The sequence below is a fragment of the Juglans microcarpa x Juglans regia genome, chromosome 5D (genome assembly GCF_004785595.1).
Source record: "Juglans microcarpa x Juglans regia isolate MS1-56 chromosome 5D, Jm3101_v1.0, whole genome shotgun sequence".
NCBI lineage: Eukaryota > Viridiplantae > Streptophyta > Magnoliopsida > Fagales > Juglandaceae > Juglans > Juglans microcarpa x Juglans regia.
Window position 1 is genome coordinate 9,613,210 of NC_054602.1, and position 21,792 is coordinate 9,635,001.

Below are 21,792 nucleotides of genomic sequence, written 5' to 3' on the forward strand. Positions count from 1 at the left end.
CGGTTCCCTCACTCCCAACTCTCACCTCGACCGCATCGCCTTCTCCGTCTCTGTCTCCAAGCTCTCTAGCGCCAACCACTTCGACGTCATCCACCAATTCCTCGAAGAGGACCTCAAGTCCCTCCCCGACCTCAAAACCGTGTGTTTTGCATCCCACACCATTATACTCTACAGCCAGGCCAAAATGCTCCAACCAGGCTGTTGAGACTTTTCAGCAAATGGACCGTCTAGGCATCGACCACTCCGTCAAATCCCTCAATGCGTACATTGCTTTTCGCTTGTCTTCTTTTCAAGGATTACAAGGAGCTGAAACGGATTTACCTCGAGTTCCATTTATTCCATACAGCCGGATTTGTAAAGAAGGGAATTTGGATCAAAGGGAGGGAGTGTATATGGGAAGACGAAGGATAGGGACGAAACAGATCATTTTCCATTTGACTGAAACAGTGCCATCTCATTTTCCACGTGGGCACCGATTCCCTTCGGTTACGCATGGCGATTGCAGATAGTTTTTTTGTCTTTATTTGGAGACTGTTGGTGTAAACCTATACAATTTTATTTAAAAAGAATTTAAAATTATAATAATATTTTTTTGAAGATAATATTTTTTTTTATTTATCAATGAGACTATATAAGTAATCCTCTGCTCAACTGTAAATAGAATCTCTTTTGTAATTAAGACTTAAGATAATCTTTTGAGCACATTCCTAAAAAGAAAAATTTTATTTTTAAACCAAATTTCATCATTAAAGTAACGTAGATAACTCTTCCAAAAATTAGATGAATCAGTAAGCCATGAGATGGTTGTCGATGACTCGATACACGTGTACACTGTACACGCATGCATTATCTGCATACAATATTTTCTCTTTAATTTACTCTTTTAGCAGTAGTCTGATCTCTCCAGGATTCTCAATGGTAGAGATATGGTATGCGCATTTCACGGACCTTCCTTTTCCAATTGTACTTAGATTTATTATAAGAATAAGAGCAAAATAATAAAAACCCACATCAAAGAAATTACAATATTTGACGAAAAAGCTCCAGATAGAGCGGGGGCAATCGTTTGAAACTCAAGTTTTTCAAGCATATTGTACTGTATTATTGGTATATTTTGATTGCATGCTTTTGAAATTCTAGTTTCAACCCATGATATTCTTTGAATCTGAATTACAGTACTGATCGGTACTGATTTTGATTTTTTTTTTTTTTCGCTTTCGTTTTGTTATCGATCATATGAAAAATTTAGGCATAAATATCAGCGATCATGTCTTGGCAAGCTTTCGAAATTAATATGTTTGTTTCTGATCTTTTGCAGAACATCGTTTGAGATAAGTTTGGTTTGCAAATTCACACTAAAATGGTGGAAGGAGGTTTCCATCGCGCAGACAAGACAGAGTTCACGGAATGTTTCCGCACCACATGGCAAACACCATATATTTTGCGGCTTGCTTTCACGGCCGGCATTGGTGGCCTCCTCTTCGGCTACGACACAGGTACGTGCTACACCATATATATATATATATATATATATATATACACATGTTTGTTTCTCTTGGTTTCTCCTTTTCAGATCATGTGATTATTATTTCTGTACTGATTTCTGAGACATATGAAGGTGTGATATCGGGAGCATTGCTGTATATCCGTGAAGACTTTGACTCCGTGAGCAAGAAAACATGGCTCCAGGAAATGATAGTGAGTATGGCAGTAGGAGCAGCCATCATCGGCGCAGCCATCGGGGCATGGATGAACGACAGCCTCGGGAGAAGGAAATCCATTTTAACAGCAGACATTCTATTTTTCGTGGGTGCGATGGTGATGGCTGCTGCTCCAGCTCCTTGGGTGATTGTCATTGGACGGGTCTTCGTTGGATTGGGAGTTGGAATGGCATCGATGACTGCCCCTCTCTACATATCTGAAGCCTCCCCGGCTAGGATTAGAGGAGCACTTGTCGGCATGAATGGTCTCCTGATCACATTTGGACAATTTTTATCCTACCTTATCAATCTTGGCTTTACTCAGGTACGTACGTACATATATATTTTCTCATCTTCTGAATAATTAGCTTGATTTAATTCATGTATTAATTTAATTTTTGTGAAGGTGCCAAATATTAATTAATCGCATTAGTTTTCTTAAAATGATTGTATTTCATGAAATCTTTGATTTTTGATCAGGTACCGGGAACTTGGCGCTGGATGCTTGGGGTAGCTGGGATCCCACCTCTGGTTCAGTTTTTCCTCATGTTATCACTTCCTGAATCTCCCAGATGGCTGTACAGAATGGTACTATGAATTAAGGCTTTGTTTATTTCTCTTATTTGGAGCTATGCATTATTAATAGAAGTGATCGATCAAACGAATAAGAAAGATCAGCACTACTGATCGATTACTAGGTGCTCGTTTGGATAGTGAGATGAGATGACTTGAAATGATTTGTAAATAGTAGTGAGATTATTAGTTGAAATTAAATGATATGAGATAGATGGTTTCATCTCCCCTATATATCGGCCTTGTAAGAAAAACTAAGAAAGATAGTACCTAGCCTTTTTATTATCTCATGATACCATTCCCAAAACACTATTGGCAGCAAATGGTTACTTTCCTCAGACTTCCAAACTTTTGTTTTTTGTTTTTTTGTCCTTCTATCAGAACAAGAAAGAAGAGGCAAGGGAGATTCTGGAAAAGATCTACCCTCAAGAAGAAGTTGAAAAAGAGATGAATCTATTAAAGGCATCTATTGAAACGGAAGAGGCCGTTGAGGCAGACATAGGAAACAATCTCATCACGAAGTTGAGAAGTGCAATGGGAAACGTTGTAGTGAGAAGGGCGCTTTGTGCTGGCATTGCTGTTCAAGTTGTGCAGCAATTTGTTGGCATCAACACTGTCATGTATTACAGCCCCAGCATCATGCAGCTCGCTGGCTATGCTTCCAAAGTGGTTGCTTTAGGCCTTTCTCTTGTCACAGCTGGTCTGAATTGCGTAGGCACTGTTATCAGCATGTGTTTCGTCGATAGATATGGCAGAAGAAAAATGATGATCCTTTCTTTGATCTGCATCATTATTGGCCTCGTTTCGCTATCCGCCGTGTTCTATACCTCAGCTAAGAATGCACCTGGAATCAATAATTTTGACTCCACCCACTTCGCTCCCAATGGCACCTGCTCCGCATACGCTTCTGTCCCCAGCACATCTTCTTGGAACTGCATGGACTGCCTCAAGCTGCAGTGCGGTTACTGCGCAAGCGAAGGCGATCAAGTAAGTTAATTCAGGGACTCATTATTTTGATTACTCGACGTGAAATTACACAACATTCCGACATTTATGTATGTATTTGTTTCTGTTCTGTGATCAGTTTCAACCGGGGGCTTGCTTGGCTAATGAAAAGGCGATCGGAAATACATGCCGGGGAAGCAATCGTGTGTGGTACGACAAGGGCTGTCCTAGCAAGCTGGGATTCTTGGCTGTGGTGCTTCTAGGATTATACATCATAGTTTACTCTCCGGGAATGGGGACAGTGCCATGGATTGTGAACGCAGAGATCTATCCACTGAAATACAGAGGCTTTGGAGGAGGTATGGCAGCCATGGCTAACTGGACATCCAATCTGATTGTAAGCATGACCTTCTTGTCTCTGACCGAGGCTCTGGGTTCTTGGGCCACTTTCCTTCTTTATGCTGGGTGCTCCTTCATCGGCCTCATTGTCATCTTCCTGGTGGTGCCGGAAACGAAAGGCTTGCCCCTTGAGGAGATTGAGAACGAGCTTCGAAGAGGCTTCAAGCCATTTGGTAGGAAATCCGAGAATAACTAAATGGTGGGGGTGGCTGCTCGAAGCTCCTGTGATGCCACAAGACAACACAGGAGGCGGTCAACTCAACAACTATGTGTGCCTGAGTGCTGTCTTCTGTCTGGATTTGTTAATCAAAACATTTTTATGGATATTTTTCTTCATTATGTTTTGCTGTTATTTTCGTAACTATCATTGTGTTTGCATTTTAAGAATGCTTATTATGATTAACAATGCTTACAAAGTAAAGCCTAGCAGTAACTAAAATAAATGATGAAAACCAAGTGATCACTTTTAAGCCTTTTCAAAAAGAAAAATATTTTAAATCTACACAAAGATGTGATTTGATGTATTAAGTTAAATTATAAAATTAATTTTATAACGAAATCATATTAGTTTGTAGATTTACTTTTGTAAGATCTGTTTATACCTGTAGTACTTCTAAAAAATTTGTGTAAATACAATTTATTTGAGAACGATCTGATTTTAGATTTTATTTTGGTATCAAAACCCTATATGATGCCTCTAATTTCAACATACAACATGACAGCATATATTAACAAACAAGTCATGCATTTAGACATGGGAATACAAGATGAGGGGCATAGTAGTGGACTATGCCAATCAATGAGTTTACAAATAGGTTTTTCTTAATGAAATGCTGCTCTTTACTGAGTTTACAAATAGTAATTTTCACTTTTGCACCCTTCCAATCCCCAAACAATATAATACGACCACCACAAAACCAATCAAGATGAACAGCATCCATATCCTTAAGCGAAGTAATTGCCAAGGAAAGATTTGCAGGGGATGACTCACCATGCTGTAAATTATTTTCTGGGACCTATAAAGGCAATCCCTTTTTTTTTTTTTTGATAAGTACCTATAAAGGCAATCCCTTCAGAGTATCACACTAGTAACTAGTTAATCAACCAGGCATTAGGTACAATCAGCCAAAACACAAAACCTTCAGGAACTTTGCCTGATATGAAAGGAAAAAAATTCGAGGAAGAAAGAGACTCGCACGTTTCTGTATCGCAGTGTAGCCAGATAAGCAAGATACATATATCTGTGTAGGTATACCTCAGCAACCTGATAATAAATCTCAATCCAATTCCAAGGAAGAAACCTCCATTAAACTCAAGCTCAGACCATATAAGAAATGCCTTGTAACTGTCCTCTAGAAAGTACTTCGAAACTGGTGAAACAATTGGCTCTAATCATGTTTTGTAAACTGAAGCCTCTGACTGATGAAATTGTACGAGGATTAAGAGTACTCGACCTTCCTCGCCAATTATACGCCACCTATAAATTTTTCCTGGCGATCCTTATCATGGTCATTCTACACAGCAATTCCTGAAGCACATCGATAAAAAAGACATAAATAAAACAGAAAAGAGTAGCCTAACATAAATAGTTTGTTTCAAGATCAACAGAATAAATAATTGAGAAGATGGCGCAGACTGCAGAATCAGCTCATGCCTAATTTATTAGATGGCATTTTGACATGGATGGCAGAGAGATCACAAAATCCCCAGCAGTAGACCAAATTTGTTTGGAAGTATATGTCATACGCATGAACTATATTTAGGATCCAATTGATCTGGTAGGAAATGGCCAAAGAAGAAAACCCGTATTCTGGTATCAGATCAACTACAGAACTAATTCTGAAATTAAATGGCCTACTTTATATGTTCCCATTGCAGATAAAGAATGGATTTAAATATTGTAGTCAATTCGATAACACAATTGGCCATAATGGTGGTGTTAAGACATTTTGGGAACTCTGATTCATGATATAACCAGAAGTCATGACTGATGCATATGCTCAGAGAAGACAAGTATCATTTTCATTCTCTACATCAATTACATTTGCTAAAGAAACTCAGTAAAAAGAGAACATGAAACATTGAGAAGGGGTAGGGGGGAAGAAGTATAGTATTAAGAGGAAAAAAGTATCTTACCTTTGTATGATTGTCTATTGGTAACACTATAAAGACCCACATAATCATCAGAGTTTTTACTTAAAACATCAGAAGCTGCATTTCCAAGCCCATAACCAAATGAGCCAGACCCCTCCGGTTCTGGAGGTGAAGATTGCCAAGTTGGGTCCCCATAAAACAAACCATAGGATCCAATGTAACCACCATTTGATGCAGCATTTGATGACACCGGTGAAACGCCAGTTCCACTGTTTCTTCCATAACCCATCCCTCCTGAACCACAGTTGACTTCTCCACTGCCATAACTAAGATAGTCACTACTGTAGGTGGTACCAGCACCTCCCCCTTGACCTGAGTTAGGAGAGGAACTCCAAAGTGTTCCAATCTTGCCAAAAGAATCTATTCCTGAACTTCCATTTCTGAGGCCCAGCAGAGCAGTGGAGTTTGCAGAGTTAGTAGCATAATTAAGACTCCCATTCCCCAACAGATTACGGCTTACCGAACTTAAGACTGAACTATTCCCCCCATTTCCCACACCATATCCAACAGGGTTAACATTCCTATTCGAATTTCCACTATATAAAGGGTTCAAAACCCGTCCAAAACCAAGGTTAGAACTAAGGTTTGCATTTCCCCCATAGCTTAGACTCAATCCGGGCTCAATATTCAATCCTGTCCCATATCCAGGACTGAATGAAGGAGATCCACTACGACCAGCTGTAACTGGACTAAATCTACCATCCACTCTATGTCCATAGCCTCCGACTGAGCTTGGATTGTATCCTTGAGCGTAGCCATTAAGTAAGCTTCTAACTCTACTCAGACCATAGTTATATCCACCCATTTGACCCCGACTTGGCCCTGGAGATAGTTCTTTGGGGACAGCTCTTTTAACTTCAACCAGTTTGCCATTGAGTTCATGAAAGGTTTTGTACAATACTTTCTCCACTGCTTCCTCTGAATCATATGTAATGAACCCAAATCCTCTTGGCCTTTGCGTATTATGGTCATACATCACCACCACATCTGTTATTGTACCAAATTGATCGAAGTACTTCTTAAAATTGCTCTCTGTGACTGTGGATGCTAATCCTCCTACAAATATCTTCTTTGTACGGGCAGGACCAGGAGACCCATGCATGCTGCCATTTTTTCTGCTCAGAATGTTCTGATCATCTCTAGGAACAGCTTTTTTTGCTTCAACCTGAGAATGGAAAGCAAGAGGATGAAAAATGAACTAAATAAAAGAGAGTGCCTAAAATATAGAGAAACAGTGAAATCTTAATTCAATTATGTGTAGCGTAAGATTGGAGAAGACATTGGTGACTACAAATGCCAACAGCGGTGTTATAGAATCTAAAGATTTGATGAACTTCTTGAGCGTGATACCTTTTGCGCAAATTATTGTTCCTTTGCATTACTTGCGATGCTTAACTGTATGAAGAATTAGGCTTAGGTTCAGGGGAGCAAGAAAGAATATTGGCAGACTACATTATCTTCTTTCTAAATTTTCTAATTCCAGGCAACCTAAAGCTCATTGTTCCAAGGTTTCAAACTAGGATTCACAAACTCCAAAAGTTACCTTCTGAACTTAAATGAGCCAGTGACTGTAAGCATAGCATTTGCGAGCATCACCGGACTATTGCCGGCCAAATTATACCATCAGTAATTGTCCAACCAAGCTTCTTTTCCTTTCCTCTTACAATTACTACTAACAAACACTCCCTGGTCAAAATTATTTAGCTCTTACAGTTCTCTCTCAATTTTCCAAGGGATAGTCCTCATGCAAATGCAGCACCATCCTATGACTGTTCTATAATTGCCCCTTCCAAACAAATTGGCTTGGCCCAAAAGCCCTCTTAAACTTATAATCTTCTTTCTAGAATTGATAGTCTGATTAACTAACAGCTTCCCAAAGGTTACTAAAGTTGCCAAATGGGCACTGTGACAACACTTTGATTGTCTCTTCTTTCTCAGCAGTTTCTGTAATCCCATTTATTTGAAACTCACATACACCCAGAAACTAGAGTCTCATACTTTTAGGAACTCAATATTGAGACAAGCCCAATCAAAACCAACACCTACTGCGAATGAGCCTAGAAAGAGGAAAGAACAAAAACATACATTACAACTTAAGCTTCCAAAACCAATAGAGAACGTTTCATTAAATTAATTTTTTAAGAAAACCCACATAAAGAATCATTGAATCATGATGCACAAAAGAATATCCGGGTGCGCTTCAATTCTGAATTGCAATTATAAACTCGCAAACCAAAATATGCAGTGGGCACTCTGGTTCACGATGTCATAAGGGAACCAATAAAACAGTATCGTTCTAAATTCAAAGAGCCAAAAGCGAGCAGAAATAAAAATATGAATTCAAACGTGCAAACTTACAGTTCTGCCATCTATCACATGCTTTTCCATAACAACTCTTTCTGCAACAACAGGGTCTGCAAAAACAACAAAACCGAAACCACGGGCACGACCTGTGGCTCGATCCTTCATTATCTCAGCTTCAACTACTACTCCAAAAGACTGGAAATACTCTCGAAGACGGTCTTCATTTGTGTCCCAAGATATTCCACCAATGAAAAGCTTTCCAGGCTCCATTTCCATCTGCACATCCAATAAATTGGTATGAAGATGCTCGCCTTAAAAAATAAAAAATAAAAATGCTTTTACGCCAACCAAAACTACTTCCAACAAACAAATGAAGATGTGAAAGAGCACGCACCGGATCTAATCAGCAATACAAAATTTACTGAAAACCGGGTAAAACACAAACCAAAAGTCGCTTTCCGAGGAATACAGAATTCTATATAACATACAAGCCATTTAACAAACAACGTAATGCAGATTGAACAATAAAAGACTGTACCTCCTCGCAGAATTCACAGAAAACTCGGATGCTCTAATCTTAAGATTAAAAAAAAAAAAATGGTTTTCTTGGATTCAATCCAGGAACCTCCGAGCATACACCGATCAATCACCGATCGACCACCCGGGACACCTAAAAAGCAAAATAAAAACAATATAAAATTAACACGGAATGACTGAAAGATTTAGAACCCAGAACTATTATTGGAAAGGAAATTAAAAAGGCATGCATTTTGAAGAGAAAAATATTACCACCCAATGAAGACGACCAGATGGGAAGTTTTGAGAGAATCTAAGATCTGAGAAGAGGCATAAGAAGCAGAAAGAGGGCGTGAGGCCCTCCTTTTCTCTCTTTTTTTAGTTGTTCTTGATTATAAATATTACGTGCAATGAACCAAAGCTGTATGGATGGCTAGTCTGAGGGAAGGAATTTGCATTATATATATATATTTACAAATATATATATATATAGAGAGAGAGAGAGGGAGAGAGAGAGAGAGAGATGTTTGGCTATCTATCCTTTCGCGTAACAAAGTTTTCAAGGTAGGAGCGATGGGAAGATGGTGAATTCCTCAATCCTCACCTTTTGATTTTGAGAACAAATTATTATAAATGTTTTAATTATTATTTATAGTTTTTGACTCTTATTATTTTCCCACATATACTTATTGACTTTGGAGTACACTTCCCAAAAATGGTTTCTAGAAGGTTCGAAGATATATTGATGAAATTATTTTAATTACGGTGTTTCCCTTTATTTATTTGCGTTTGAATATATTGAAATAAATTCCGATCAAGGAAAAATAAAAAAGCAATCAAATGCTTTGATGGGAGGGAATTAAAAATAGACGAGAGAGAAAATAGAGTTTATTGTTAATCTCTTGGTAGAATTCATTTTTTAAGGATTTATTTGCTACTTAAAAGGATAGGATTTGTTGTTAATTTTATCTTTTGAAGTAAAGAATGTTTTTTTGAAAATGATAGATGGACCTTCAAAATCACATGAATGCATGTTTACGAGAATATTATTAAAAGAAAAATTCTTCTCATCAATCACTATTTTTCATTTTATATCTTTACATTCTATGAAAAATATCTTATATTTTATAAAAACATTTTTACAATTTATAAAAAAAATTATAAATATGAAATATGTGATATAAACAGTAATTAATTTATAACAAAACTCTCGTTGTAATATTGTTTGAATTTTCAAGAGCTAAGATGTCATAAAAAAGAAAAAAAGTGGGAGATGTGTGAAAGACAGAAGGGATTGCTTGAGCAGTATCACATCACAGAGAGAGAGAGAGAGAGTGTACCAAAAGGCAGATAGATAGACGCATGACGTTGTATCCATGAGCAAAGCCTCTTGGGATTTTTTTAATGCAAAGGAGAGTGGGTTGGCCAATAAAATATCACCTTCGAAACAGTCAAATCTTACAGAATTATTCTCCCATGCCTCCTTGCTCACTTATCTACTTGAGAATATCACCCTTCATTTATTAATCACTATATATATATATATATAATATTTGCGTGTGAGATTATAATCTAGAGTGTTACTACATGTAGTTGAAAAATGATGAGATGGTAAGCTTTTCTTTTCTTTCAATGGTAGAATTTCGACTCACGAGGTCGACATTTACCATGCAGTAACAAAAATTACTGGTTCATTCATCAATATCATACCTTTTAGATCGAATATAATTAGTATTTACTGTTTCTCTCGCTTTAAAAAAAAAAAAATTGAAATTTTTGAGTCATGACCTTGATCCCCGTTACTCTTTTCCTTTTATTTTCCTTCTCGTCCAAGTACCATTTCATTTTTTTTGTTAGTGTTGTATATTTTTACAATTTTATTTACAAGATTTATTTTGCTAGTTTTTTTTTTAAAATTCAAATTTTTCATTTTAAATTTTATGATTTTTAATATATCAATAACTAACACGTGAAGAATTAAGTTTTTTTTGTAATTTTTTCTTAACTTTTTTCCTTCTCGAATAGTTGCAGATAGAGCTAATGCTTTTGAGTTTTCTATCATGCTTTATGCACCTTAATCGTTTATTCTCTGTTATTGATCTAACATTTTTTTACCATCTAAATTTCAATTAAAACTGTTCATGAGCCTCACACGTCGCCCTATCGCTATCACAAACACATTCCATCCGTTTTTTAGTTGTCGATCAATATGCTTACAATTAACTCCATCTCATTTTTGTTAGTGCATGAGACTTACACACTAATTCATTCATGTATGATGCTTGTAGACAGCCGAAACCTAATCCTAATTACATCAATGTCATTATCAAAACCCACAAAAACATCTATGAAGTTTGATGGTGGCTTTAAAATTCTTAAGAGAAAATATATTTTTCTGCCATCCAATCAATGGTGGCTTTACACTTCACATCCTCTCATCTAATTAAGTTATTGCCAACAATCAAATAGTGTCATTTTCTCTGTATACCTAAAAATGTGACACTTAAAACACAACAACACTGAAACTTCACATCTATTGTTATCGTACAATTACGCATAAAGATAGGTTGTAAACTTGTACTGTTCTTGGCTCAAAAGAACAGACTCGGCTCCTCCCCTACCTATTATGAACGACATTTTTTTTTTAATATATAAGAAAGAAAAAGTAAAGCGTCCCGCTCCCAGCTCCAATCCCAACTCCCGATTAGAACTACTGCTTGTATTGTTTTTGTCTTTTTGTTTTGTTTTGTTTGTTTTTGTTTATACTTGGTGATTAGGAAAGTGTGTTTTAATGATATTGTAAATTTAAAAAAAAAAATATTTAAAAGTATTAAAAAATATATATAAAAAAAGTATGAAAATAACTAACGAAAACAAGAAAATAATATTCTCACAACACACATAATCAGACATGAGTCACAAATTTCCCACCAAGCCGACATAAGTCAGAATTGAAAAATATATTCTTCCGCAAACTGGGCCGACGGTCTGATATTCCCAACTTTTTTAATTGGGTCGAAACTCGAAGGGTCGGTTCATGTCGTTTTTTGCAGAATTCTGAACACCTACATTGTATTTCTTAGTTTCTATATAAAAGTAAAAATTTTATGCACAATTATTTTTATGTATTTTTTTTATATTTTATTAATGTAATTAACTGTATCATTTTTTTAATATAAAATAATTATTTCAGCCAATCACATTAATAGATAATATAAAAAATACGTAAAAATGATTATATATAACATAATTCATGCAAAAAAAATACCTATGCTTGATTAAACAAACACTCTCCCAGTCGTTTCTCTCCATCATCACTCCCAGAAAGTATTTTCGTTCACCGGGGGAGGAGGGTTGATGCTTCGGCTCCACCCACCTCCCCTCCTCGCTTTTAGTTTCGTTTATTTCCGTTTATCTGTATTTTTTCCTTGTTTTTATAGTTTTCCGGTAGCACCACTCATCTTTGTCAATCTCCTGCTTTCCGGCGACCTAGGGTGGACACGCTCCCATTCTTCAGCTTCTCTAGGTGCCGATCGTCAATCTGGCGAAAGAAATCCCCCCATCCGTGCAACGCGTTCGCCTCACGTGCGGCTTATACTATGAGTGATCCTCACGCGCCGTCGCGCCTTGGAGAACACTCTGCCACCACGCGTGGCAATTTTAAGATCTTCGGTTTTGGATCTTTCAGATTCGACTGTTCTTTTCACTCCAGCTATGGCGCATGACCTGCACGCGCTGCCACCGCCAATAACACCCCCTCTCTGGCGATTTGACAGAGTTTTTGGTTGTTACACTATGTTCTCGTTTTCCCTAACCAATGATCAAGTGAAAGTGGATGTGATAGTTCCTTTTAGTCAATCTAGACCAACACGTTGCAGCACACCCCTTTGTACTGAGGCTTCTAGTTGCAGTTTTATAGTCTGTTTATCAGACTATTTAAAAACCGTCACCAAGCGGTCTTTCCTCGTGAGAATTGGGTGGGAGTCAATTTTTTAGCTCCGATCACCCACTTTGTTTTGTTATTTTTGTGTTGTAATGTGTGTTGCATTTGGGAAGACTGTAGGAGACTCCCATTCTACCGAACTTGTATCTTATATCTGTTAGTTTATCTATAAATACTTAACTTACCGAGAAAAAAAAAAACACTCTGAAGTCTGAAACCTAAATTAAGAAATTTACTAGTTGTGTTGTAGAAAGTTGTCAAAATAAGAAAACGTATTAATTGCGAGATCTAAGGGCCTGTAGTTAAAACTTACAAATAGGGAAGTTTTGGGGTGATTAAATCAAACTTGATCATTCAAATATTACTGTCTCGAATGGGGGCAAAAACGACGATCTCAAACACAGCAATTCGAGGGCAAACACAGGAACAATTTCAAATAATTAAATATCAATCGTGACCACACCGCAATGATTTTGAACAGTTTTTCAGGTTCCATTCTCGTACCATATTTGGTCGAGAAGGGCTATTTCTACACGTAAATCTTATAAAAAGTAATTTTATTTAATATAATATGTTAGATTTATTTAATAATATATTTTTTTAATTTTTTAGAATCTAATAAATTACATTAAACTTATAAATTTTATTAGTAAAACTTATGCATAGATCAGACATTTATTTTTCTTCTTTGATTTGTTTTTACTTTTTAGTTCTACTGAGACTAATCTTTGTGATTGTTGGTTAAAATATAAGGAAGAAATAAACACGTGGTGTTGAACAATCAGATAGCCTAATTGGCAAGGTATCGAGGGACGGTCCAGATCATCTCTACTACAAACACAGACAGCCAGCGCGTACAGACCAAGTAATATTATTGACTTGTAATAGTAGAAGCATAAACCCTTAGAAACCTCTTCAGGCTCTTCCGTCCCTCTTCCTCCATATGCAGCAAAATACATGTTTGCTGTTTCAGTAATGAAGTCCTTCCTAACCCCAACGTTCTCAGCCATCCCCAAACCCACTCCTTTTGCACTATTCTCGTTCGCCTCCAAATCCCATCCATGCAACAGCACAACTTTCCGACACCCCAGTTTTCTCCCTCTAAAATCCGCGATATTTTCTCCCAAATCCGCATTTCTTTCAATCCAAAATCGTGGCATGCACGTGGAGGTGGCTCCGCCGTCGTCGACTGGTGAGATTCACGTGATCGTTGGCCCGATGTTCTCCGGAAAAACCACCTCGCTTCTTCGCAGGATTCAGTCTGAGAGCAGCAATGGCAGGTTTTGGACCCTTTTTTTATACCAGTTTCTGTTTTAAATGCTGAATTTTTTAGCTTCATTTTTCGTGGGTTGTTTATCAAATGTTGCTTTTCTCGGTGGGTGGTGTTTGTGTTTGTGTCAAAGATGAGATATCTAAGTTCAATATTGGATTGGGTAATTTAAATATTTCACCATCTGAGGGAAAATTTTACATATTTATATGCATATCGTGGTATGTATCATCATTATTGTAAATCTCATTGTTTAAGGGGCTGCCATCTGTTTATTATTCTTTGCAACAGAAAAGGAGTAGACTTTGGGAATGTACTTGGTCACTTGATATATTGTGCCGTACAAAGGTTATCGTCAATTGGATGAAACATTAAAGGTTCTTTTTGTCTTGGGAAGATTGAAGGAATCTGTCAGGCTTTTGTGGACTCCTAGAGTGCGAGTGGAGCCAGAGACCTATGCTCCTGTTGCAGGAGTTCATATTTAGGAAGGAGTATAAGAAGGGGAGAAGATAATCCGTGTGCAAATGGTTGTTGTTAGGTATGATCCCTGAGAATATTTGAAGACTAATATGTGAAATCAGGGGGACCTAGTAACTGCTCACGTGCCGTCTTGTAAATTGCTGGAGACAAGCTTGGTCTCTTGGAATGCAATGATTGCAGGGTATGTGCAAAGAGGGCTTGAAGAAGGGATCTATCTTGCAAGATGAGATCGACTGGTTTTATGCCAGACCAATATACCTTTGCATCAGTCATCAAAGCCTGAGCCACTTTGGCAACGCTGGAGCATGGGAAGCAGGCTCACGTATTATGATAAAGCGCTGAATAGGGAATTGTTGCTGTCAATGGTGTTTTCATGGACATGTACTTAAATGCGGTAGTTTATTTATGTTATGGAAATCAAATAATTGACATTTATTTAACTAGGAATCTTGTTACATGGACTGCCTTCAGTTCTGATTATGGCCAGCATCGAAAAGTTGAGAGATTTTGGAATTTTATCGTTTATGGCAGATAGCATTAGGTATATGAATTTTTTTTCTAAACTCACCTTGTAAAGGGCATTCAGTGATGTGGGGTGCTTTGCTTGGGGCTTGTAGGATTCATGGAGACTGGACTTGTTTAAGCTTGCAGCAAAGAATTTTTTTTTTTGGATTAGAACCAGGAAGTCCTCGAAAGTATGTGGTTTTGGCTGATGCTTATGGCACCTCTGGGTTGCGGGACAGTGCTGCAGAGTTTAGGACTGTGATTAGGGAATCAAGGGTCATAAAGGAGCCCTGTGATAGCAGGATAGAAATTCGAAATGGGTTGCAATTTTTCTTTAAATCTCCTAAACAATCTCCAGAGTTACAAGATGGTTAGGGGAATGACTTTAATTTTAAAGGACACAGACTATGTTCCTGATTCAAGTGGCATTTTGTGTAAAGGAGCATTTTTCAAGTGAAGTTCTATCTCTTGCAAAGCATGACTATTTGAGGGATATAGAAGCTGTACGCCTAAAACCTTTGGGTTTTCTTTCTGAAAGATAAAGAATTGGACGATCCTTTAACTGGCAAGGCAGGACCGTAAAAAGCTGTTTGATGTGTGCCGAAGAAAATTGGTTTCTTCCAATTTATGAGCACCGTGTACAGAAACAATTCAGCTAAAATGTTTGCAAGTTCAAGTATATATGTCAACCTGTTTACATCACAATAATGGGTTGCATGTCATACAATTGGAGTTCTATGAAATTTTGAAGTTTTTTTAGACACCCCTTCCCATGATAGCTGTTGTATCTACTAAAGATATATTGTGTAGTCACTCCCTATGGGCTCCATATTATTTAGGAATCATTCAAGGATACACTTTCTCAGTTAAAATATTCTGATTGCTAGGGGAATGGTAAGCAACAAGTCAGAGCATTCTCAGATCTTTGACTCATTTTTTCTAATTGTCTCCAACTATAGATAACAAGTTAAAAGCAAGAGAGATGGAATTAAGTTTTTTTTTGATAAGTAAGAAGTCAGTTTTATTGATATGAATGAAAATAGGCATGACCCATGTACACAGGGAGTATATAGAAGAAATGCCTAAATACATTCTAAAAGCGCTTAGTTAAAGAAAATAAATCATGCACATTGTTTCCATTAAGCACAATGGCTGAAAACAATAGGAGTAAAGTGTGTAGAAAAAAATTTTGAAGCTCCGCCATTGTTCGCTCCCTATCTTCAAAGCACCCGCATTCCTTTCCGTTCAAATACATCACATAATGCACAACGGGATCCTCTTCCATGCTGCTGCCACCTGGGGACAGCCTTGGATACCCTTTCAGCAAACAAGCAAATCAGCCACCTTTGATGGCATAACCCAAGCAACATCCACTCTACTAAATATCTCATTCCACAACGCTCTTGTCACCTCACGATGCAATAATAGATGGTCCACTGATTCTCTATGTTTTTTGCACAAATAGCATTAATCCATCACAATGAGTCCCCTCTTCCTTAAGTTGTCCGTGGTTAGAATATTCCCAAGAGCAACAGTCCACACAAGCCACTTTGGAAGGTACGCGAGACCTCCAAATGCTTTACCACAAGAAAGATACATTGTCTTGTGAAGCCAATATTTTATAATATGCCTTGATTGTGAACTTCTTGCTGCCACTCGACCTCCATTGAATCCTATCACCCTGTGCCGTTATACTTCCTGAGGAGTATATCAAGCTGAAAAATTCTAAAACGGTAGACAATTCCCAGTCATGGTTATCCCAAGTGAATAGGATATTCCACTGATGAGAACTATGGGTAAACACAAGCAAATCAGCCACCGAAGCCTCCCTCTTAACTGCAATACTATAGAGAGCTAGGAAGGCCCTCTCCACACCAAACATCCTGCCAAAACCTGATTCTAGTGCCCTGTCCAGCCACAAAACGGATATTGTTTTCGAAACATTGCTAGCCCCCCCTAGTATATCTCCACAAACCCACACCATAACACCCCCCCCCCCCCCCTGGGAACTACATTGGTACACCAACCTCCCCAAGCACCTCCGTGTCTAGAGTCAACAACTTCCTTCCACAACGACTCCTCCAAGTGATGCCTCCATAGTCATTTTCCCAATAACGCTTTATTGAAGGTTCTCAAATTGCGCACACCCAATCCTCCACTCGAGATTGGGGAGCAAACTTTATGCCAATTAACAAGATGAATTTGTTTTCCTCCCCCAGACCACCCCACATGAAAGCTCGAAATAACTTCTTGATCCTATTTGCCACCCAAACAGGCAATGGAAATAGAGATAAGAAATAAGTTGGGAGATTAGATAAAGTGGAAATGAGTTTGCGATCCCATTTCTTATTCTAAGCCTCTAAACTCAGGTCCTTTCATATTATGCTGCTTGATTTAAGATGAAGATAATGCTTCAGGGCCAGAATCTTGAACCTGATGTTATTTTCTTGAGCACCCTAGGATCTTATGTAGGTAATGGAATTATATTTTTGAGAGTTAGAGAGAGATCAGTATTCTATTTATTTGTCATGCATTCCACATAATCTGTAACACTTAGGATTTGAACAAATACGCAACTGTGGGAGCTATTAGAGTCATAGCTCGTAGGTGCTATTGTTACTTCAAGAGATATTTTGTAACGCCCCAATAGAAGGCCCAAACCACATAGCCTACACTCCAAAAGGACTAGTCAATGATACAATTGGAGACCCATTGGAACCTTATAAAGAGCAAGAACTTCTCATTCCCAAGCAATGTGGGATCTCATACACCACCTATCATTATCCATATCATATAGGGTATCACAATCTACCCCTCTTAAATTCTCAACGTCTTCGTTGGGCTTGTCCATTATAGGGGCACGGCTCAAGTCCCACATTTCTAGTTGGGAACCTGGCTCTGATACTATTTGTAACGCTCCAATAGAAGCCCAAACCACATAGCCTATACTCTAAAAGGACTAGTCAGTGATACAATTGGAGCCCCATTGGAACCTTAGAAAGAGCAAGAATTGCTCATTTCCAAGCAAAGTGAGATCTCATATACTACCTATCCTTATCCATATCATATGGGGTATCACATATTTAAAGAACGTGAAGCATCCCATTACACAATGATGGGAACTTGACAAACGCCAAATGTTCTGTTCACATAACATTACCCTACTTCTTGATGCCAATTTTTAAGTATTTTTAGAATTGTCCTACTTGTATAAAAAAAAAAAAAATTAGTATTTTTCTTATGATTTCATTACTCACCTTTTATGCTGCCTGTTTTGCAGAAGTGTGGCTTTAATAAAATCAAATAAGGATACGAGATATGGATTGGATACAATTGTGACACATGATGGGGTGAAACTGCCATGTTGGGCCTTAGCAGATTTATCATCATTCAGACAAAAGTTTGGTCCTGACGCATATGATCAGGTACTTTAATGCCCCAATTTGGTGAAACTACGTATAAGGAGCAAGTGTACTATATTAAATAATTGTACAGAATTGTTAGCTTGATTGGTATGACATACTGTTTTTGTTTTAGTTAATAATGTTATTAATGGAAAACTATGAGGGTACTGCCAAGTACACAGAGAGTATACAAAAGATACACCCAATTAACAAAAGAAACAAGAACAATAAAGTCCTGAAAACTAAAAATGGTGGGAACATGAGCATTCATCCAAACACATGTTTTTTGTTGGAAGAAAAAAGGATTCATCCAAAGATAAAGAGAGGTTTGAAATGAAGTTATTGTGGTTTTTAATAAGTGTTCTATCTCAATAACGTGTTAGTGATTTGTGTGGCCTAGTATTATCTCAATTTGAAATGACGTAGCTGTGTGCAATCATCCACAGATCATGAACCTTTGTCTTGACCTCAAGGGTTTTCTTGTTTAGATTATTGCAATTAACTTTCATCAGTCTTTCATGTACTCTAGGAGTGATACTTTATCATTGCATGTATATGGTGACAGTTAGATGTGATTGGTATTGATGAAGCTCAATTCTTTGAGGACCTTTATGACTTCTGCCGTGTAGCTGCTGATCGTGATGGAAAAACAGTAATAGTTGCTGGACTAGATGGTGACTATTTGAGGTATTATTTAAATAGGGCCCCCATTAACATAAAGAAGTTTTTATGTTCGTTACTTTTTTTCATTTATTTCCCAAGTAGAAGCTACCAACATTCATACGATTTTTTTGTTTTCATGGAAATTACATTGCTTGAAACTTCTTTGATGGTGAATAAATATATTGTTGGCAGGAGGAGCTTTGGTTCTGTGTTAGATATAATTCCCCTTGCTGATTCTGTGACCAAATTAACTGCTCGTTGTGAACTTTGTAAAAAACGTGCTTTCTTCACCTTAAGGAAAACAGAGGAGAAACAGACAGAACTGATTGGCGGGGCTGATGTCTACATGCCTGTTTGTCGACAGCATTATGTTAGTGGACAAGTAGTCATCGAAGCTGCAAGGACCGTGCTGGAATCTCGGAAAGATGATTGCGTCTCTCTTGCGTAGTGCAAACTACTTGGTAGGAATCAGGATTTCCTAATATTCCTTCGCAAGTAGTCTTCACAATTTGTTAAGACTCTGGAACTACATTGGCGTTAAGAACGTTATTTCTTAGGCACATACTATAGATGTACATATGTTTAAATCTATTCACGTGGAGAATGTTTGATTGAAACTTCAACTACCATCAATAGACGTTCTGGGAAATTGAAGATTCTGGTGATGTGGATTTCAAACGATCAGGTTTTATTTCACATTCATGTTTCAGTTCTTCTTCCTTTTCTTTGTTTTCTTTATGATATTAATCAATGTTACAGTTCTTACTTCTGTTCCAGATTGCTTCAAGACCTTGTGAGGATTTCCACTTTCTGGCCTTCGCTTGTGCATCACCAATTCAAACTAAAATGATAGCCAGTCCATCTTCAATCAGTACCCACCAACAGCTTGCCTTACCACCCTCTCCAAGTCCCCTTCAACCTCTTTCCCTTCAGACCCCGACATCCCATCAATAAACATATATTGAAAAGAGAGAGTTCTTGTGAAATTAAAGTTGAGATCCATCACATAATAAGTTCCTCATAATCATTGGAACTATATATAATATTCTAATTATGTAAGTTAGATCATTCAATATCAGTTGGTCCTAACAAATGAGAGTGCCTTTGAGAGATGGATCATAGCTCAGTCTTCTATGAACTTCACACTTTTTTTCCCAAAAAACTATAGATTAAGGTTTTGGTGACAACTGTTTAAGCGCCTGATCATTAAATATGTTCGGTTCTTCACTGCATATCCGATCAATAACCAACCAATTACTAAGTGAAACGTTTCATAGATTTCGCAATTGACATCTAGCAGAGCTGTGCTTTGCAACAAGAATTATATATTACGTACAGAGACCATCAAACTTTAATTTATTATTAATTAAATATGAACATGAAGGGAACGGCTACAAAGTCTGACTATAACTGTACACTTCTGAAAGCAAAAATCTAAAGCTAATTATATCATTAGTTTTCTTCATCATCAAGTCCAGCAAAGAAGAGATCTTCGAGGAGTTCAGAGGCAGATGGCCTCTCAGACTGTGGCGCAAGGCACTTCTCAATGAACCCTTTCATGTCCAAATCGCTAACCTTGTTCATTGCCCGAGGCTTCACCCCAGATGTCACCTTCTTGTATATCTTGGCCACACTGTCGCATTCACTGTACGGGATTTCCATTGTCACCAACTCGAGCACACACATCCCAAACGCGTATATATCCACCTTCTCCGTGTAATTCTCATCGTAAATCTCCGGCGCCATGAACTCCGGCGTACCGAGAATGGAATGTGCCATATGGTCCTTTCCCGTCGCTGCTGCTAACCCCAAATCTCCAATCTTCACCTCTCCATTATTGCCGTTGATAAAAACATTACTGCAATTGAGATCTCTGTGAATTATGCATGGCTCATGCAAATGGAGATACTCCAAACCCCTCAGAATCTGTCTCGACCACTTCTTCAGGGCCATGATCGAGACGTTCGGATGCTTCCTCCTATACTCCCTCAGATTTCCGGATGTACAAAACTCGGTAATGAAGTTCAACGTTTTGTGCTCTTGATCGATCCATGAACTGAACAATGTGATAATGTTGTCGTTGTTCAAAGTTCTCAGCAAAACAACCTCCTTGCGTATCCTGTCCAACATCGCCTTGTCATCCAAGAACCTTATCAACAAAACCTGGTTCCAAGCCACCTCTCTTCCCTCTTCTTGATCGAAAGCTCGATACACCTTCTTCACCGCTCCGGCACCGAGCAAGTCACCGTATCTCCCATACCGTCCCGTTGAATCAACCTCCACGAACGGCTCGGCGTCTTTGTCGGACGGATCTGATCTAACGTACGGCATGTTTGACGAGAAAAAACTCGACCCACCGTCGAAAGCCCAAGAAACAAACAACGAGAAGAAAATATACAAGGCAAGAAATCTTATGTGTTTAAGAATGGAGGAGATCGAAAACGAGGAAAGGGAATATGTATGAGTCTGATGATCTCGAGTATTAAATGAACACTGAGGCAGAACAAATCACTAAGAAGTAAGCAGTGCGAGCTTCCTTCAGATACAGACGGTGGCAAAACATGTTTACGAGATCGATCAATGAGAGAACAAAGAGATCAAGCGAAAGAATGAACAAAAGACCAGAATAAACAATGGAGATTGAAGCTTTTAGGCAGATCTAAAGGCTCGTGAATATATATATATATATATACACACACACACACACAAACACACCAGTTCTAGTAGGAAAAGAATTAGGGTTAATAAATCAAGGATTTCCTTTTTGAGAAATCTACTAATTCGTTATTGGTGAATAAGAATTAGAATTCGAGAAGGGAAATTAAGGCTTAATAGGGGGAGTGGGTGGATAATATTGGACAGTTGGGAGGATCTGCTAAACTTAAGCAATAGAATCTGACTTAAGATTTGAATACGTTCTAACTTATCGTATGATAT

At 37.9% G+C, this 21,792-nt stretch overlaps 4 protein-coding genes across 6 annotated transcripts; 2 read left to right on the forward strand and 2 right to left on the reverse strand.

The window, feature by feature from the left end:
- Positions 1 to 310: 310 nt before the first annotated feature.
- LOC121265212 (inositol transporter 4) lies at positions 311 to 3,998 on the forward strand. 2 transcript variants are annotated; one of them, XM_041168746.1, is made up of 6 exons: positions 311 to 446; positions 1,319 to 1,496; positions 1,619 to 2,025; positions 2,181 to 2,288; positions 2,655 to 3,260; positions 3,358 to 3,998. In XM_041168746.1, exons 2-6 carry the CDS (start codon positions 1,361 to 1,363, stop codon positions 3,811 to 3,813), a joined length of 1,713 nt encoding a protein of 570 aa, XP_041024680.1. In that variant the 5' UTR covers positions 311 to 446; positions 1,319 to 1,360; the 3' UTR covers positions 3,814 to 3,998. The 2 variants fall into 2 exon arrangements, with proteins under 2 accessions (XP_041024680.1, XP_041024679.1); XM_041168745.1 differs by lacking the exon at positions 311 to 446 and adding an exon at positions 886 to 1,107.
- Positions 3,999 to 5,107: 1,109 nt separating this feature from the next.
- On the reverse strand, positions 5,108 to 9,188 carry LOC121265214 (heterogeneous nuclear ribonucleoprotein 1-like). 2 transcript variants are annotated; one of them, XR_005940636.1, is made up of 5 exons: positions 8,865 to 9,188; positions 8,614 to 8,745; positions 8,130 to 8,351; positions 5,671 to 6,936; positions 5,108 to 5,631 (listed from the first exon to the last, which is right to left on the reverse strand). XR_005940636.1 is itself a non-coding variant. In XM_041168747.1 (5 exons), exons 3-5 carry the CDS (start codon positions 8,349 to 8,351, stop codon positions 5,132 to 5,134), a joined length of 1,419 nt encoding a protein of 472 aa, XP_041024681.1. In that variant the 5' UTR covers positions 8,614 to 8,745; positions 8,865 to 9,186; the 3' UTR covers positions 5,108 to 5,131. The 2 variants fall into 2 exon arrangements, 1 of the variants encoding a protein (XP_041024681.1); XM_041168747.1 differs by having other exon boundaries at positions 5,108 to 5,145; positions 5,754 to 6,936; positions 8,865 to 9,186.
- Positions 9,189 to 13,396: 4,208 nt separating this feature from the next.
- LOC121266246 (thymidine kinase a-like) lies at positions 13,397 to 19,533 on the forward strand. Its single transcript, XM_041170023.1, has 4 exons — positions 13,397 to 13,814; positions 18,069 to 18,213; positions 18,758 to 18,879; positions 19,048 to 19,533. The coding sequence occupies exons 1-4, from the start codon at positions 13,492 to 13,494 to the stop codon at positions 19,301 to 19,303; spliced, it is 846 nt and encodes a 281-aa protein (XP_041025957.1). The 5' UTR covers positions 13,397 to 13,491; the 3' UTR covers positions 19,304 to 19,533.
- A 649-nt stretch (positions 19,534 to 20,182) lies between these two features.
- On the reverse strand, positions 20,183 to 21,644 carry LOC121264449 (probable serine/threonine-protein kinase WNK11). The gene has a single exon (XM_041167617.1). The coding sequence runs from the start codon at positions 21,184 to 21,186 to the stop codon at positions 20,308 to 20,310; it is 879 nt and encodes a 292-aa protein (XP_041023551.1). The 5' UTR covers positions 21,187 to 21,644; the 3' UTR covers positions 20,183 to 20,307.
- Positions 21,645 to 21,792: the final 148 nt, after the last annotated feature.

Excerpts from the sequence above, each read along its gene's own strand:
- LOC121264449 (XM_041167617.1), bottom strand. The coding sequence starts at position 21,186 with ATGCCGTACGTTAGATCAGATCCGTCCGACAAAGACGCCGAGCCGTTC.
- LOC121265214 (XM_041168747.1), bottom strand. The coding sequence starts at position 8,351 with ATGGAAATGGAGCCTGGAAAGCTTTTCATTGGTGGAATATCTTGGGAC. Across the intron at positions 6,937-8,129 it reads ATGTGATAGATGGCAGAACT|GTTGAAGCAAAAAAAGCTGT; the intron begins GTAAGTTTGCAC and ends TTCCATTCTCAG.
- LOC121265212 (XM_041168746.1), top strand. The coding sequence starts at position 1,361 with ATGGTGGAAGGAGGTTTCCATCGCGCAGACAAGACAGAGTTCACGGAA. Across the intron at positions 1,497-1,618 it reads CCTCTTCGGCTACGACACAG|GTGTGATATCGGGAGCATTG; the intron begins GTACGTGCTACA and ends AGACATATGAAG. Across the intron at positions 2,289-2,654 it reads CCAGATGGCTGTACAGAATG|AACAAGAAAGAAGAGGCAAG; the intron begins GTACTATGAATT and ends TCCTTCTATCAG.
- LOC121266246 (XM_041170023.1), top strand. The coding sequence starts at position 13,492 with ATGTTTGCTGTTTCAGTAATGAAGTCCTTCCTAACCCCAACGTTCTCA. Across the intron at positions 13,815-18,068 it reads TCTGAGAGCAGCAATGGCAG|AAGTGTGGCTTTAATAAAAT; the intron begins GTTTTGGACCCT and ends CCTGTTTTGCAG. Across the intron at positions 18,880-19,047 it reads CTAGATGGTGACTATTTGAG|GAGGAGCTTTGGTTCTGTGT; the intron begins GTATTATTTAAA and ends TATTGTTGGCAG.